This window comes from Perca fluviatilis, chromosome 2, assembly GCF_010015445.1.
Source record: "Perca fluviatilis chromosome 2, GENO_Pfluv_1.0, whole genome shotgun sequence".
In the NCBI taxonomy this organism is placed as follows: domain Eukaryota; kingdom Metazoa; phylum Chordata; class Actinopteri; order Perciformes; family Percidae; genus Perca; species Perca fluviatilis.
Window position 1 is genome coordinate 14,164,857 of NC_053113.1, and position 18,172 is coordinate 14,183,028.

The following is an 18,172-nucleotide window of genomic DNA, read 5'->3' on the forward strand; positions in this document are numbered from 1 at the left end:
TTATTACAGTTAGATATTAAAAGAACACAGCCACTCGGATATACTGCATAATATATATAAATTTACTCTATAGACCTTTGCGACATTAACAGCATCTACAGATGGACAGCCTCAGTCATGCTCATTCTCTTGCATTGCAGCGCCATCTAGTGAGAGTTACAGCAGTAGTACAATCAGAAATGGTGGGGGGAGAAATAAGAGGCTTGGGACAAAACAGCCACTAAGAATCTCCAACAGCAATCTGTAATACAATCTGCACCTTAAGAGTTTGGAAATCAGACTTAGGGATGGAAAAGGCAATGGGGTTATAGTAAGACATTTAAAAAGGGGAATACCAACAATTTTAGGAATTCTAATAGTCTTCCTTTGGCCCAGGACAGGTCAGTTAGCTCTTTCCAACATGCATCACTCTTTCATGAACCTGTGGACAGGCATACTGACTTCAGAATATCATACCTCAGCAAGGTTACATTCTGTTTTACTACATCTCTGCAAGTCTGAAATTTTTATCTCTGCGATTCGTGGCTTCAGGAAAGAGCGGGGCATGTTCACAAAAATCTATTTGGCTCACCGGGGGAGCTGAAATTACACGAATTCTGAAAGGGGCGATGCAGTTTCACGTGTTTTAACCCTGTTATTTCAAATAATGTACACTTTACATCCCAGCTCACTTTCTTGCAAACAAAGCTGTTTTCGATTTTTTTTATAAGTGCATTTTTTTTCTTCTTAGTTCTATGTAATCCATTGGTTTCCTTACATTCAGTATGACATGAAAATCTTTTAGTTTGTGATTTAATTTAAAGTGAACATTGATTCTGCATTTTGTTCTGTCAAGCTTACATTCCCTTCGGTTGGTGATGCGGATCTAGTGCCGACAATACATCCACCTAAAGCAAGTTTCAGGAGTCTGCTAACTGATTTCCATACTTTATTGTTAATTAATAACGGCTTGAAAGAGTAGGAAAAATACCCTGACATATAACGTAACTGTGTAGCATGCATCCAAAAATGGTCAACACCGATGTAAAGTGTACATGATTTTAAGATGCTAAAACTTGCCAACACACTTGTCCTTTAAAGTATGTGGATTTCCTAATTAATAGGGATAAGGTAAATACAGTTTAGGCACAGTTAGTACTAATGCTAAATCACAGCTGGGTTGGTGTTGCAGTAGTTGATTTTTTCTTGGGGGCAGTTAGCATTCACTCCCTGCATGGCAACAAGTCATTTTCTCTACATTCTATTACAAACAGAAGGACACTAAATAATATTCAATTTATTACAATGATACTCATGATCTTATCTGGTGTGACATACAGTATGTAGGTAAGTTGTGTGTGTGTGTTTTTATTTATTTATTATTATTTCCAGTAAGCACAGTGGAGATACTGCCCCCTGGTGGCATGAGGGTAAAACAGTGAAGAGGTGGCAGGGGTCAGAGAGGACGCTGGTCCCCATGTGGGCGATTAGAGATGTGGGTGGGTACCATTGCCTAGACCACCCACTGCAAGATGCTGGTGTCTTTCCCACCAGTGGAGATCAGGTGACTGTTGTCGTGCAGGAAGGCAACGTTGGTCACGTGACTGCTGTGGCCACCGTACTCGTGGCTCGGAGCCTGTAAATGTGAGCGGAGCAGAGGGAGGACGTAAAACACAGTTCAATAAACGAGTCAGATGCAACGCGGTGAAGTCGACAACAACAGGGTCAGCTGCTGTACTCAGTGCAAAGTGTCTCATTTAGGTGGTCTCGCTTTGCCAGACCTTCCTCCACAGTGCTGCAGAGGAGGGTCTGGCTAGTCCACACAGCATTCTGGGATGGGAGAAAAACGTGCTCTGGTTCATTGGCATTTCTTTAAACCAACCACAATCATCTTGGGCGGCGCGGATTTACCCTGCAGAGATCTGAGGAGCAGTTAACCATAGTCCTCAGAAATCCACCGGAGTTTAAAATTCCAACACAAAGAAAACGGAAGGTAACGGACATCCGGCAGAAAAGAAAGACATCCGTCGGAATAACTGCCGGCAACGGACCAATCCCGGAAATGAAACGTCGTGGATATAGACTACATTTAGGAAAACGCTTGACTTCACTGCTGTTAATATCTTTTCGGTCATCAAACAGTTTCAAATAATTACAAACAACTTGTAACTATGTCTAAAACAGCTTCTCAATATTTGAAAATGAGGGGGTAGTAAGTGGCCTTTATGTTTCTCAGATTCGTTTTTATGAGAAACCTTGGATTTGACAGCGACAGAATTTTAAGAAAGCCCTTTCTGCATCAGCACTCCTTTTTCATGGAGCACAATTCCAACTCACTTTAGTTTTACTCACAAAATGTGTGTAAAACTAGTTAAATTCCCAAAACGTTTTAAACAGTACCAAGTTGTTGTAACTATTTACGGCGTCTGAGTTTCTGTGCCAACGGCGGCCAGCTTGTCTGAACGGACAATTAAGTTTACAGCTCCAGTTTAAACGGCTTTGGCTGAAAACTTGAACTTGTAAAAAAAAGAAAAAAAAAAAAAATCAACACCTGGTAGAAATTGTGCACATTATAGGTCTGGTGGTGATCCCACACCAAAAGCCTTGTGTCTGAGTATGTTGTTATTTCTGCTGAGCTTTCATTGTGTTTAACAATGTTCATTAACACTTAATCACAAGAGAAGGACAGTGTGGCAGCTCGGCTCTGGAAGCGTTAAAAGGAAAAATGTCTGCAGAGCAGAACAGATTTAAAAAAACAGTCCAGTGATGAACTGTTGAATAGCTTCAGGGCATAAATACAGTATGTCAAGAAAAAAAAAAAAAAAAAATAAATAAAAAAGCAACGTGCGCATACAAACACACAGACGCTGATGTGAGTGAACATGACTGACCCTTGGTTGAGAGCAGGGGAAGGAGAACAAGTGCACTTTGCCAAAGTCATCAGCAGAGGCCAATAGGGATCCGTCATGTGACCTGCACACGGCGTTGATGTCTGTGCCGTCTGCTCCATCTGGCCAAATTCCTAAGAGGGACAGAGAGAATTAGTGAAAGGGTGAGAAAGACAAACAATCAAACAAGACTCACTTGATATTCTGTGCTATGCTGCAGTAAAATGCTGTGCAGTACTTTGATCAAAGGCCAATCTGGACCCTTCTTAACCAACAAGTGACAAGTCCAAAATTTAAAAGAGAAGACAAAACTGTTTTCCAAACAACTGTGGGTGGATGCTTCATCTAGGGGAAGCTAAACTAGTATACAAAACTGTTGTCTTGCATTGCCAGACCTTCCTCCGCAGCGCTGCGGAGGAGGGTCAGCCTAGTCCACACAGCATTCCGGGATTGGAGAAAAACGTGCTCTGGTTTATTGGCATTTCTTTAAACCAATCACAATCGTCATGGGTGGGCAGGCTTAGCGCTGGGCAGAGCCACGGTGCCGCTGCAAAATAGCTTCGGGAAGGAACTTGTTTTGGTCAAACATGTTCAAAGGTTGTTTTAGTCGTGCAAAAGAAAACTCAGATTGGACAGATAGTCTAGCTAGCTGTCTGGATTTACCCTGCAGAGATCTGAGGAGTAGTTAACCATAGTCCTCAGAAATCGAACAGAGTTTAAAAATACAACACAAAGAAAGCGGAAGGTATCGGACATCCGGCTGAAAACAGTGAAATCCGGCAGAGTTTCCGGCAGCAACGGAGCAATCCCGGAAGTGGAACATTGTGGATATAGACTGATAAAACTATGAATTTGATAATTAACTTGTTGACACTATGGGAAAAAGTGAGCTTGTTGAGGTCAGGTTAGACTCAGTCTTAAAATTATCAATTTACAGATGGATAAACACAGACACACAGACACACACACACACACACACACACACACACAGACACACAGACACACACACACACAGACACACACAACACACACACACACACACACACACAACACACACACACACACACACACACACACACACCACACACACACACACACACACAACACACACACACACACACACACACACACACACAACACACACACACACACAACACACACACACACAACACACACACACACACACACACACACACACACACACACACACACACACCGAAGGTTGTGAAGCTCAGAGTGCAGGTAGAAGTGGCCCACTCCTGGTTGCGTACTCTGTCCATGTTGGTTACATGTTTACCACTGGATGCCTCCCCTAAAAAAAAAAAAAAATATTTTTTGTCATGCCCTGTGATGATTGCAATGAGAATATATCACTTCAACATACATGCTATTTATTTATTTATTTATTTTATAAGAATTTCTGCTTATATATAAGCAGAAATTCTTATATTGGCAATAAAATGAAAGGGTAAGCTCCAAGTGTATGTGAACAGAGACAGGAGGAGGACCTACAGAAGAGGATTTCGTAGTCTCCTGAGTTGGTGACGAGGTACTGGCTGTCTACCGACCAGTCCAGATGGGTGACAAAGCTGGAGTGGCCCTGGGGATAAGAAATAAGTTTGTGGTACTGGAACAGAGATCACACAGGGCATCATTCCAAAAATGTGCCTGGAATTTCTCAGTGTCTTATAGCGTTGTTAAAACTGTGAATGGAAAAGGAGTCAGATTTGTCTTGCTTCATCTAATTCTGGAGGGAACATTTTTTCTGTACTTCCAGTATAATCAGAAAAGCTTTTATTGCCACAATAAGTACACTTATGTGGAATTTGCCTTGGTGAAAGGTGCATACAAACAAACAAACAAACATGTTAAACATTACTATAAAATAAATACATACAGAAAAAAACAAATATGCATACAAAGTAACTGTTGCATAAGAAAAGAGGCTGAATGGTTGAGTGCAAAATTGCAAAGAATATATGCAATGGGCAGATGTAAAGTCCAGGATGAAGGTTAGTGCAAGTGTAGTGACTAGGTGTGTGTGTGTGTGTGTGTGTGTGTGTGTGTGTGTGTGTGTGTGTGTGTGTGTGTGTGTGTGTGTGTGTGTAAAATGGCGTGAGGTTTTGGTCCTGATTGACCGCAGCCTCCTGCCAGAGGGGAGAGGTTCATAATTTTTTTATTACGATTATAAGCGCCAATAAAAATAAGCAAAATAAACAATAACAATAAAGGTATTCATCTTACATCTTCTCTTATGTAATAGAGTTGTACATAAAGAGCCCATGAGAGCCCCAAAACAGCTGCTACTGCTTTAAATAAATACAATTTAGATTTTCATTTGAACTATATCTTTTTTGTCAAAGCTTTCAGAGAATTGAGATATGTATCGTAAGGGTGGTTATTTTAGGAATGTATACTTACAGTGCATTTCCCCACACGGCTGTACTTTCGGCCATTCTCCGTCACAGCATAGATGTAAACAAAGTTGTCATGGGAAGCAACAGCCAGGAAGTTACCATCTAAAGGCACAAGGAGTTAACAGTGCTATTAGCGGAGTTAATACAGTACCGAAACATGCCATGATATACCAGCGGATGTTCTACCTGGAGAATACTTGACGTCGGAAATGATCTCGTTGCCGTCTGTGTGCATAGAAACCAGATCCCGGGTGTCAGTGTCCAGCACCAACCACACAGCCACACAGCCACACACACACACAGCCACACACACACACACACACACACACACACACACACACACACACACACACACACAGCCACACACACAGCCACACACACACACACACTTTTGATATTCTATAAGTTTCTTTTCATAGTACCTCAACATAAAAACAAGTTTTTTTTTTTTTCAAATTTTAAACTGAAGAAAAAAGGAACAAACCTCCAAGTCAAAGACTGTAAATGTGCTTGGCCAATAAATCTAAACTCTAAATTCAGTAATCCCAACGGTTGCTGCTTTAAGAAAGGGTTTTGTTGCCATGGTCTGTTGTGAATGTTGTGTTATTGACTTCAACCTCCCCAAGTTCTCTCACACGCTCTCCGCTCTCTTCACTGGTTACCGGCTGCTGCCCGCATCCGCTTCAAGACACTAGTACTTACATACAGGGCCACGAACGGATCAGCCCCAGCTTACATCCAGGACATGGTCGAACCCTATACCCCAACCCGCCCACTCCGCATCAGCCGACCTGCTTGCTGCCCCCTCACAGCGAGGGACAACTAATCACTCAACGAAATCCCGACTATTAGCTGTCCTGGCTCCTAAATGGTGGAATGAGCTCCCTATAGACATATAATGTACTTACACTTACTACTTGTTGTCTGGAGTTTGCACCTTCAAGGCTAAAAGCACTTAATTGGAAGTCGCTTTGGATAAAAGCGTCAGCTAAATGACAAGTAATGTAACATAATGTGTTAGGGTTTAGTTTGTAACCGTGACGCCGACCTTCCAGTCATGGTCCCCACAGCCAGAACAGCCCCGCTGGGATGGAAACCTGCACACCTCCCTGGATCCTGGAGCAATGAAGAGGATGAATTTTTAATGTATGTCCCTTATCATTGAAGATAGCATAGTCTAAAAAAACATCCTAACTACCAGTCACCTCAATGGTCTTGCTCCAGAGGGGCTGATGGGAGTTGGTGTCCCACAGGTGAACCACTTTGTCCTGGGCACAGGTGACAAACTGCTCCATGGAGGGATGGGTGTCCAGACCCCACAGTTCATCTGTGTGACCCTGAAACACATTACACGTCTCATTTAATAAACCTGAAACTGCCACATGCACAGAGTTGAAATGTTTAACACCTTCCAGTAGAAAAAAAAAAAAAAAAAAAAGGTCACTTTGTGTATATATATATACCTGTACAATAGGAGTTAATGTATCAGGGAAGGCAGCTCTGATGATGGCATTCTTGGTGGTTCCTACAAAGAGCTCTCCAGGTTTACCTTCAGCCAGAGCCCGTACAGGGCCGAGCGTCTCGCCCACCTGAGCACAGAGACACACACACACACACACGTTCCTGTTAAAGCATCTCACAAACTGATAGATCAAGATTGGGCTCAAAGAAAACCAGACCCACAAAGCCGTTGAGACTGAAAAAAACATAATGGTAATGTCAAGAAAGAAGGTGACATTATGTGTTACCATGCCCACCTTCAAAAAGGCCCAAAAAAATGTTAGGTCAGTTGAATCGCACTGGAGTTTGTTTGTTTACCCTCTTTGTGTGGTTCGTTTGGGCAGGTGCGAATGTAGCAATCGCACTCTGTGTTCACCAAAAGCGGACCAAACGGGTTTCAGGTTTCGATCGAACCCTGGAGCAGTTCATTTGTGACGAGAACGTGATCCGACCTCGAACCGCACCAACTATATACTGCGCACATCTGAGCTAAATGTCTCCTGTAGTGAAGTGTGCTTTGCAATCTGCGATGCGGCAGAGCAGCAAACTGTAGCAGCTTGCAATGTTTCTCTCACAGAAATTGACAGCAGTCAAGCTCGCCGTCACTCGCATTTCCGTGGTCAAACCAGCCGCCGCTAAAGTTGGAGACAGACGCCGGCAGAGCAGAGCGAAAGTCTCTGTGACCAGAGCAGACAGAAAGTTCGCTCGCGAAGCTATGTCTCATTATTTGAATGAAATAAACTGGTTTGACAATGGAGATGGAAGAAATATGCACTAGTCCAAAATCACAGGACCTTCTTCCTGTATTTACTTTCTTGCTCCCGCCCCAGACACATTTTTTATTTATTTTTTTTAGATTATTTTTGGGGCATTTTAGGCCTTTATTTCCAGCAGGACAGCTTACAATTGCTTGAAACTGAGGGGAGAGACAGGGGGAATGACATGCAGCAAAAGGCCGCTGCTTCGAGTACTAAGCCTTGTTATATGGGCACACGCTCTACCTGGTGAGCTACCCAGGTGTCCGCCCCAGACACATCTGACCAATAAGAGGAGTAATGTTCTTGCATGGTTTGTAATGACGCATTTTGGTGTGCTTGGATTTTTCCAGGTGTGAAACCAAACCGAACCAAGGGGAAATTGTTCCAAGTTTGCAAACTCTTCAACTGATTCGGGCCAAAGAAAACGAACTATAGGTTGTGAAAACGCCCTTATTTTCTCCTCAAATTTAGATGTACACAGTACATTCTGGCTCCCTCACCTCCATCTCGGCCTTCTTTCTGTAGTCGTGGTCCCACAGCACCACCTTGCGGTCCTTCCCTCCTCCAGACACCATGGTGCCGTCCTTCAGGACACAAACAGAGAAAATCCCGCCCTCGTGGGCCCCCGACACCACCTGGCTGATGCGGCTACCACCTGTCAATCAGAACAAAGAGGAAATCAAAAGGCAAGGCAAAGCAAGGCAAGGCAGCTTTATTTGTATAGCACATTTCAGCAACAGGGCAATTCAAAGTGCTTTACATAAAAAAAGATTAAAAAAAAATTTAAAACAGATAAAATATGAGAATAAGAATTACAGTGCAGTATAAGAAATTAAACATTAAACAGCAGTTAAAACAGTTAAACATAAAATGTAACTTCAGTATAACAAATGAACAATTATTTAAAGAAATGCAACATCAATCAATCATAAAAGAACTGAGAGTTGTAGCGGACCTGCAGTTTTCTGGGAGTTTGTTCCAGATATTTGGAGCATAAAAACTGAACGCTGCTTCCCCCTGTTTAGTTCTGACTCTGGGGACAACAAGTAGACCTGTCCCAGACGACCTGAGAGGTCTGGGCGGGTCATAGTGTAGTAGCAGATCAGAAATGTATTTTGGCCCTAAACCGTTTAGTGATTTATAAACCAGTAAAAGTATGAAAACACAAAACGGAGGACCAAATCCTTTTATATTTTCAGGCTTTTGAATAAGTGGGAAACACAAATGCTGTAGATGAACATTCCCGAGTCTCAAAGTTGTGATTGAATGAATGTCCCCCTTTTAAAATTAAAACTGTGTTTAGGTAGGTAGCACAATTTGTTTTTATTTTTCATGTTTCTTTATGGGTTGCTTTTCAATCATGTTCTTACATTATCATCACTGCTGAATTAACATTTTTATACTTCAGTGAGCTTTACGTGTTTGGAGACTTAATCTCTATATAATACATTGAACAAAAGGTTGGGATCTTTGTGATTTATGTAGATTCTACCTTTGGCCCAGACGTAGAGGTTTCCACTGGAGTCTCCTGTGATGGCGTCTCCATTCTCGGCAAACGCCACACACAACACATACTTCGGCTTCTCGTGTTTCTAGAGAGGGGAAAGAGAGAGAGAGAGAGAGAGAGAGAGAGAGAGAGAGAGAGAGAGAGAGAGAAATTGATTTTATATTAATCAATGTATTTATTTGCTGCATTTGTTTTAGCTAGCTGTACCTAACGAAATAACAACTAAGTGTATTTTGGTGGTTAACACTGAGTTCTAAACAGCATTTTTACATACATCTTCTTAAATTCACCTTTTAACCCTTATGTTGTTCTTGGGCCAAATTTGACCAGTTTTAAAAGTTTGTTTTATATCAGAAATATGTTGTTTTTTTTCAACCAAATTGCCCAAAAATGTCATGGATGAATGGGTGTACATTGTATGGAACCCATACAACATTCTTAGGAGTTAACATTAATGATTACTTCCATTGAATTTTGGACGTTTTATTCAATTTGATAGCACTTGAACAGTAAACAGTATCCTGACTAAACTTCGACATTAACCAGTTTGAGATCCACTCAGCATCCTCTGATGTTAACTATTAGTTAAAATAATTCATAATTTCTGCTTTTTTTAAACTCGAAAATGAAGGATAAAATGTCATTTAAATTAGGTTGATTGACCATGAATAAAAAAAAAAAAAAAGAAGCACCAAAAGCATCCAAAAACAGCAACAAAAACTTTGGAAAAAGCGCCAAAAAAAAAAAAAAAATGTATTTTCAATTTTGATCCGAAAAAGGACAAGTTTATGGTCGACAGGAAGACAACACAAGGGTTAAGGGTATTTGCATTAAACTGATCCCCATGTGTGGGTTTCATATAAAAATGTTCAGAACAAACTCAGCTTTCTGTTGAGACCCAAATTTGTTCCAGAGCAACGTGATAAGAGATAATTTGGACCGAAAGCTGAAAAGTTGATGTTTGCTTTTTGAAATTTCTCAAACTCTCTTGTGAAAACATACCTACACTCAATTGTTTTGGTGCTTGAAAATGAGTTTACAAAAGTCTTGGCTTCACAAACGTAGCGTACTATATGAATGAAATAGTAAATAAATGTCTAAAATGAAATTTGTAATATCGCTTTTGGAGCAGGAGTGTTGTCAAACATCGCTTGGACTCTTTTGCTTGCGTCTTTTGTCCTCAAGAGTACCTCGAACAGGCCCTGTTTCTTGGTGAGAGTGTTTCCTTCCATGGTCCAGAAGTTGATGTGAGATTTTCCACAGGTGACAATCAGGTTGGCATCCATGGGATGAAACACAGAGCCCAGTACAGAGTCATTGGAGCACTGCAGAGACAGGAGGCGTGAATATGCAAACAGGTTTATCTACATAGATTAATTTAGTGTTTTGAGATGAAATTGTTGGAAACCCATAGTGTTTGTTAATTAAAGTTTAGAACTAGGAGATCGATAATGATGCAGCTGTATAAATGGGATCATGTTCAAAAAGGTCAAAGGTTGGGGGTACCTTGACTTCAGCCAATTGCTTTTCCTTCTGCCAGTTCCAGACCGACAGGATGTGATCGTTGGCATCGTCCACAGCGCAAAGGAAGGTGCCGCCGTTCTGAGAGAAAAACAAGGAGTTAGATAAAGCAAAAGCAAAAACGGCAGTCACCAGTCAGTACCCGATTTAACGTTGCATAGTCTCAAAGCCTGAGTAAACTCTACAGGACGTGAAGCCGCTTACCGACTTGGAGAAAGCCACACAAGTGACCGCTCTGTCGAACACTCCCATCCCGATCACATGAAGCGTGTTGAGGCTCACAGAGTCCCAAACACGAACATGAGGAGCCAGCAGCTGCACAGACAAGGGACAGAGATGAAGTCAGGCTGAGAAACCGTATTGGATATGTAGAAACAAAAAAGTGGGATTAGATCAAAATATGCATATATAAAAACACATCTGCTACTAAATTTAAAGCTAGTTTTCTTACCATTTTGAACCAGTTCAATTTAAATATTGTGGTATTATTGTTCTCTGTAATTGGTCTTTTTCATTTGCTTTTTTAATACCCGCTTTAAAGTAAACTGTCAAAATGTAGGTGTGAGAAAAGGAGGAGCAGGCTGTGAGTGATTGTTTTTTTACAGTACCTTTCCATCCTTAGAGTTTCCAGCCACTTGCCCCGTTGCTATGGTAACCATGTCAGGATGCACACTCAGGCTAAGAAGAGAAAATATGAATTGTTACTTCGCTGTAATTTTTTTAACACTGCTTCTAGAAAGACAGAAAGACATGTTAAATCCCAGAGTGTTCCACTGCAGATTCAAACAGCCGATTCAGATTCAAAGACATTGAAAGTATACAAATCACTTTGAAAATGTAAAACCTAAATGTCGTCACAACTGGAGACGTTTACCATCACTTGGTACTTTTTTACATGACACCGTTTTCTTTTTGGTCTCGGACTTCTAGAAATAAGGAAATATTACACACACATATACAACAATTTTGTGTTTCTAAAATAAAACAAAAACTACAGGAGTTAACACAGGATCCTGCTCATAGAGGAGGAAGAAGAGGAGGACTCGATATGACGTCGTGGGAGAGGAGAACACAATTTCCCTGTAGAGAGGAGCAGCTTTCCCAGCATGCCCCGGGGGGGGATTCAGTTTATTTACATCCCAGAGGCTTCAGCCAGGGAGCTCATTCAGGATGTCAAGTAGCGCTCATTAAGCAAACCAAAACTCCCATTCGTGATAAACACAGTCAGCTGCATGAAGCTGTCCATGGCATGTTAGAATGCACAAGAAATATACATAAGATAAGAGGGAAACAGAATGGGAGTAGTTTGAAACTTTACTTTAATAGGTGTTGAACTTAATGAGGAAGCTTCTGAAGAACCGGCCAAGCGTGAAATATTTGAGTTTCAGGTTTGATGCAATAACGCTAGATGGATACAGAACAATTGCTTGAAGCATTTAGGTTTTTAATAGTGCCAATGTCTTGGTGAAAAGAGTCACTCCTCTGTTTAAACACATTTTTCCATATCCTGCTGTCAACACTACTCTGGCTGCTTTCTGTGCCCTATGTACAGTACCAGTCAAAAGTTTGGACACGCTTTCTTATTCACTTAAATGGGAAAGCGTGTCCAAACTTTTGACTGGTACTGTATTATTCTACAAGTATTATTCTACACATAGTACTTGAGTAATTAATCTTTCAGCACAAACTTTGGTCAAAAGGGATATCTTTACATGCACACAAGAACAAGGGTAAATGGGGAAGTCCAGGTTACGCAGGAAATCAGACAGCACGTTACTCTACCCTGACTTTAAGTGCTCATATTATGCTTTTTCCCTTTCCTTTATTGTGTTATTTATCTTTTTTGTGCATGTTATAGGTTTACAAAGTGAAAAAGCCCAAAGTCCACCCCAAAGGGACTTACCATCTCCAACAGAAAACACTGTTCACAAAGTGCTCCAAACAGCTCTGTTGTAGTCCAGCCTTTACTTCCGTGAAGAACGTGCGTCACTTTGGAACACACGTTATAATGCTCGCCTAGCTGCTAGCGTGGCACTCCCTCATACTCTGCTTCTGACTGGCTAGTAGTCCTTACCTAGCTACTGTGCATATGCGACTCCCAACAAAGATGGAACAGAAGTGAGATGCCTCACTCTGTAGCTAAAAACGGAGAGCTCAACACACAGGGTGAAAAGAAGAGCTGCAGCAATGTGCAGTACGAAATAAATATGGCGTTTTTTGAAAATTAAACCACGTAAACCTATTCTGGTACAACCTATTCTGGTGATAATATGAGCACTTTAATGATAAATATCAAACACTTAGGACAAGACTGTCCTTATCATGGTGCCGTTTTCTCACCATTTGACATCGTCGTTGTGGCCCATGTAGTGTCTCTGCTGCTGCTCCTCGGTGTTGTACAGCACCACCACAGAGGCGTTGAAGTAGACGATCTCTCCCGTGGGCAGCAGGTAGAGGTTGGAGCGGCAGTCACGTCCGCGGTAGCCGTACCTGGTCCACGCTTAAGTTAGGGAACAAGATGGGTGAAGCTGGACCAGCGAGAGAACATTTAATATTCTGATTTTAGGTATTTAGTGGATGCTCTTTACCAAGCTGAGTCACAAGGACTTAAGCTCATGCCACAATTACAAGTTCTAGATTAACAATACATATGAAACCAAAAGTACTTCTCACTTCAGGTGATCATACATGTAAGAGGAAAGACAGTTGCACACTCATAGCCACGACTATTTTTTTTATATATATATATATATATATATATATATATCACAAAATTTACCAATGTTTCGACATGTCAGTCTTCTTCAGGGAATTGTCTGGAGAAAGTAAAGCTTGTATGACCCAAAGTTTATATTTCACATTGACTGCCAATGTTTAATGAATCTGGAAATTATTTAGGTTTTTATCCATCTGTTCCAGAGGTTTTCAAAGTCTGTCACTGTTTGCCCCCTGAGACTAATAAAGAACTCACAGTTTGAAAGCCTCTGATCAAGACCGATAAAGAACCCATTCATTTCTCATTCACTCATCCACAGACTCCTGATCCGTTAATAAACTATTTCTATCTATTCCTCCGTTTCCCTCTCCCCGTCTAAAGGATACACCCACTGCAGTTTGAGCTTGCGGTCAGGTAGCGCCACCTTGTGGTCGAGGCTGTAGCTCTCCCTCTGCTTATCGGGGATCTGCATGGTGACCGGACGACCTCGGAGGAACATCCTCACGTAGCCGTCCTCTGGAGGGAAGGAGTAGGAGGAGGTTAAGGGGACAGAATGGATGAACGAAGAAGCAAAAGAAGCAAAGATCTGGCAGAGACGAGTAGAAGAGACAGAACAAGGAGGGGACGGTACACTTGTCTCTTTTTGTGAGAGTTCCATGAGTCTCCATTAAAACAAAGACACACACACACACACACACAGACCTGACTTCCATCTTCTGTTATCTTGCTTCGTGTTAAGTTCTGAGATACAAAAAAAAGTGTCCTGACATGACGCCACAAAATCAAAACAGCAGAATTCTTGCTTCTTGAAATCTAAAAACAGTAAAACACTTCATCTTCTCCCAAAACCAAACAGAAACCTCCTTTTGAGAATCACTAACTAAATTTCACAACGGCAAACTAAGGGACCGTGACTACAACAAAAAAAAATATAAAAAGAATTGTAATTGTCACAGATTAGAGATATTCAAATCCTGCCAGTAATTTGTTACTAAACTGACTACAGGGGACACTGTATCATCATGAACGTCATTGGTTTGATTTCTTTTAATTTTTGACATTGCTGTTTTCTGGAAAATTGCTTGTTGTTAGCATTTCCCAGTGACACCACCAGAAAAAAGAAAGCAGAGGAATGAAATGGTCAGGCCATCCATACACAGACAGAATATGGGTCTGCAATACTTCAGTGACATTTACACAATACGGATGCTTTAGAAAATACATGCTCATACTTCAGAAGTCAGTTATTCTCAGGCTCTTTAGTTATTCTAATGGATGTTCAATATTTATAATGAGAACATCCTTCAAGAGTATTTCAAGGACTCCTGAAGGCCTATTGAGTTTCGCACATCAGAGGCTGCTCATCCTTTTCATAGCTAATTAAAGAGTGACAGTAATGGGAGCGTAAGACTAATGCCGTCTTAAAGTGGGCACTCTGACTTACAGACACAAATAAAAACATCTTCTCTTACCTGAATTGAGGGTGCATTCTTTGGATTTGCTGAAACAGAAAAAAATAAAAATAAAATAGATTAAATGTTTCCTGTAAGATGATTTAGGGTGTGGCTGTTATCCATAATGGAAAAATATAATGGAAGTACCATCAAACCAGTATATCAAATATTACGGTGTTTGGTGTTTTAAGCCCCCCCAAACGTCGTCTTCCAGGCAGCGCTGCCTGGAAGGCACTAGGATTAGGAAATGGTTATGGTTAAGGTTAGGTGCCTTGAAGTTGACGGTTGTGCTGCCTGGAAGGCACTAAGATTAGGCAATGGTTAGGGTTAGGGTTAGAGTTAGGTGGCTTGAAGACAACGGTCGCAGCGCTGCCTTGAAGGCTTGATTGGGGGATAACACACCATAGAGCAAATATTACACAGAATATATAATTATTTTCCAAAACTACTGAGACTTTGTTCCATAACATCTGGCGTGCACATAAAATATTCTGAATTATGTATTCTTTGCTCGACAGGCTGCACACCTCCGCTCAGTTTCACATTAACTGGACAATAGGGACGTCTGTGGAAAAGCTGCAGAGCACAGAGTCAGCAAAAGCGCAGCACGCAGGCCATGCATCATATAATCAAGACTTATCCTCCTGCATCTCTTGTCTGAGATGAGAGGACTCTGGAGGCAGGATTAAGGTCCCCGGGTCTTGGAAATATTGTTTTCATGTACAGTATCCTACATATTAACTGGGATGATCAGCGTGCACCAAACTTGTGGAATTAAAACTTGTTTTTTTAACAATAACCAACAGGTAACATAGCCAGCAAAGAGGTGTATGAAACATCTCAGTTAAAAAAGGAGAACATTTTCACATCCTACAATGCTGTGTAAATTAGTTATTAAAGAGCATTTGTTCAGGCTTCCGAAAAATTAGGATCACAATTTTGATGCGTGTCAATTTTTCTAAAAGTCTGCGTGGTGTCATTTTGTTTGAAAAACATTTTTAACAGAGGCCAACAGGCCTTTTTTTGGTCAAGGCTCCTACTGTATAGAAAGGCATACATCTTTGTTACTGAACAAGACACAAAGCTAGAAACACAGCTCTGTTTTTCTTTGAAGAATAGACAAAAAAAAATGAATAAAAGTACCAACTCTTTAATGTCACTGTGTACACAGGTTGATAAATGGTGTCTTTGGTCGAGTCAGCTGACACAAAGTAAACAGAGAAGCCTTATTATCTGTGTACACACACATGGATGGTGTCACTGAGTATAACCAGTTAAACACACACAATATGGTGCTCAGCCCAACAATATGACAGGGAGGATCAGAGCAAAGATGACAGAGAGGTGAGATAGAGGAGCACTAGTAGCATAGAAAAGCTGAAATGTAGTTCTATGAAAACTTTGGGATAACTACTTTAAATTTAAAGTGACAACCAGTGTGTCAGCCATTTTGGCAAAATCCATAATAAGACCTGTCAATCAAAACCTGAAGCTGGCTCATCAGTTCACAGCAGCTGAGCTACAGCCGCAACTGTTCCTGAATCAGCTGTTTGTCAACCAAGCAGAACTGCCCGCTGAGCATTTCAGTGCACGCTCACAACTCATCCTAACCTGTCAGGATGCTGTCAAACAATCAGATCATCAGTGCTGCCTCAGCTGACAGGTGAGAATCACCATGGCAACAGCAGTACAAGTAAGGCTTGATGAGATAAGGGAAATTGAGGGCGTGTCTCTTCCTGCTCAGCAACAGGAGCATCTGGGGCTATGTGTTTGACTTCCCTGAGGGTCTGTGGAAGCATATAGACAGTTGGTGGCGGTGACACGCAAAGAAATGAAGCAAGTGAGGAAGATCATTTCAAATATCAAATAAATCGGCTTGGGAAAGGTTTTGTGAGGAAGGAAACGCATCCATTGAATTAGAAGAGTACTACTGAACGTAACTTTTGCTTGTTGAGAAACAGGACACCTTCAAGCACCAGGATGAATCATGTGTGCCTACTTTTCCTAAAATTTGTTTAACAGGGAGTTACCTGGGAAGGTTACCTGAGACGAGAGCTTGTCAGGTCAGGTCACGTCAAGTCAAATGTATTAATAAACTTTAGTCATAAAGCCACAATGAGTTTTACAATTAATATGAGACACGGGTGAAGAGAACAGAGAATAATTATCAATCATAAAAGATCAGAGCTTATGTGAGTTTGAACAGAACACAAAGCATCAGAAGAAGATTAAAAAACAGACTGCAGAGGTTACAGGCGGATGATCTGAGGACCTGACTCGTGTGTGTTGTCTCTGGGCAGCTGAAGGCGGCCAGCCACCGTGTCGGCTCTTTAAAGTAACCACATAAAAGCCTGTTTGTCTGATCTGTGTGTGTGTGTGTGTGTGTGTGTGTGTGTGTGTGTGTGTGTGTGTGTGTGGTCTGCCAGGAAGATGAGGCGTGGTCAAGTTCTAGCCAATGAGAGAACAAGATTGATTCAGAGACATTAATTAGTGCAGGGGCATGCTGGGTAACTGGCAGCCGGACAGGGCAAATAACTGGATCTAAAACCCATGCGGCTGCTGTCCTAGTCACAAGATTTCCAGGGAGAAGGAATGCACAAACAGACCACTCATTTACATGCAGCCCTGAGCGTATTGTTGGCATTTTCTGCCTGCCTGCAGTCTGAAAACCCAATTGGTTTGTGTAAGACCCAGAGGGGACTAATGAGCAGCAAAGACTTCCCAGGGTTCCTCTGAGAAATACTTCACACAGCAGACAGAAACAGTAATTAATGTGCTCCGCTTCTCTGAAAACGACAACATGAAGCCTTCTTTCAGTTCAGCTGTAAATGGGGATTGCTTCATGTATGCGTACAGAAATAGGCCAGAGAATATTTACATGCGGATTAATTCATGTTTAGCATGTTCCCAATTTGAGGTGCGATTCAAAATGAATATCCAATGCTGCTCTTTGTCCTAAAGCACTCTCTAACCAGTCTGACAGCAGGAGTGTCTGACTTAAAAATTATGTGGCAAGATTTAAAACAAAAATGGCATCTGAAAAACCTAAAAAGTTTCTCAAAGATCTTTTTCCAAGTTATGTCTTTTACACTGTCAAGATTAAAGGATCACAGTGTAAGTACGTTATAAAGATTGGATGGAATCTCATGTGTTCGCTTGTTTGTTTTTTTTAAATCATATTTTTTATGTATTCAACTTGTTGATTCATCATTTCAGTGCTGTGTGCTTGTTCTTGCATCATACTGTATTGTATACTGTGCTGTATAATTGATAAAAGAAATTAATTAAATAATCACTCCAGTGTGCACTTTAGCTGACAATTCTGTCCACTAATTGCAATAATACATTTGTCTTAAAATTACATGATTACAAGATATTCCTCAACATTTTATCTTATGAGTGAAGTGCTCCATCAGACTGGGTGATAATACA

The 18,172-nt window shown here is 41.2% G+C and overlaps 1 protein-coding gene across 7 annotated transcripts in view; it reads right to left on the reverse strand.

Annotated features, from left to right (window-relative positions):
* Nucleotides 1-1,256: 1,256 nt before the first annotated feature.
* The window catches only part of eml2 (EMAP like 2), a 37,195-nt gene continuing 20,279 nt past the window's right edge, over nt 1,257-18,172 (reverse strand). For 4 of the 7 annotated variants that reach the window (XM_039783520.1, XM_039783530.1, XM_039783555.1 and 1 more), the window contains 19 exons: nt 14,759-14,787; nt 13,989-14,027; nt 13,673-13,802; nt 12,911-13,060; nt 11,179-11,248; nt 10,775-10,885; nt 10,556-10,651; nt 10,240-10,374; nt 9,035-9,134; nt 8,043-8,197; nt 6,748-6,873; nt 6,490-6,621; nt 6,333-6,400; nt 5,471-5,559; nt 5,289-5,386; nt 4,380-4,467; nt 4,084-4,179; nt 2,871-3,001; nt 1,257-1,615 (listed from right to left, as the gene is read on the reverse strand). In XM_039783520.1, the coding sequence (XP_039639454.1) occupies nt 1,493-1,615; nt 2,871-3,001; nt 4,084-4,179; nt 4,380-4,467; nt 5,289-5,386; nt 5,471-5,559; nt 6,333-6,400; nt 6,490-6,621; nt 6,748-6,873; nt 8,043-8,197; nt 9,035-9,134; nt 10,240-10,374; nt 10,556-10,651; nt 10,775-10,885; nt 11,179-11,248; nt 12,911-13,060; nt 13,673-13,802; nt 13,989-14,027; nt 14,759-14,787 (1,966 nt within the window). In that variant the 3' untranslated portion in view covers nt 1,257-1,492. The remainder of the gene's footprint in view (nt 1,616-2,870; nt 3,002-4,083; nt 4,180-4,379; nt 4,468-5,288; nt 5,387-5,470; nt 5,560-6,332; nt 6,401-6,489; nt 6,622-6,747; nt 6,874-8,042; nt 8,198-9,034; nt 9,135-10,239; nt 10,375-10,555; nt 10,652-10,774; nt 10,886-11,178; nt 11,249-12,910; nt 13,061-13,672; nt 13,803-13,988; nt 14,028-14,758; nt 14,788-18,172) is intronic. The other 3 variants (XM_039783545.1, XM_039783537.1, XM_039783573.1) reach the window with 1 other exon arrangement.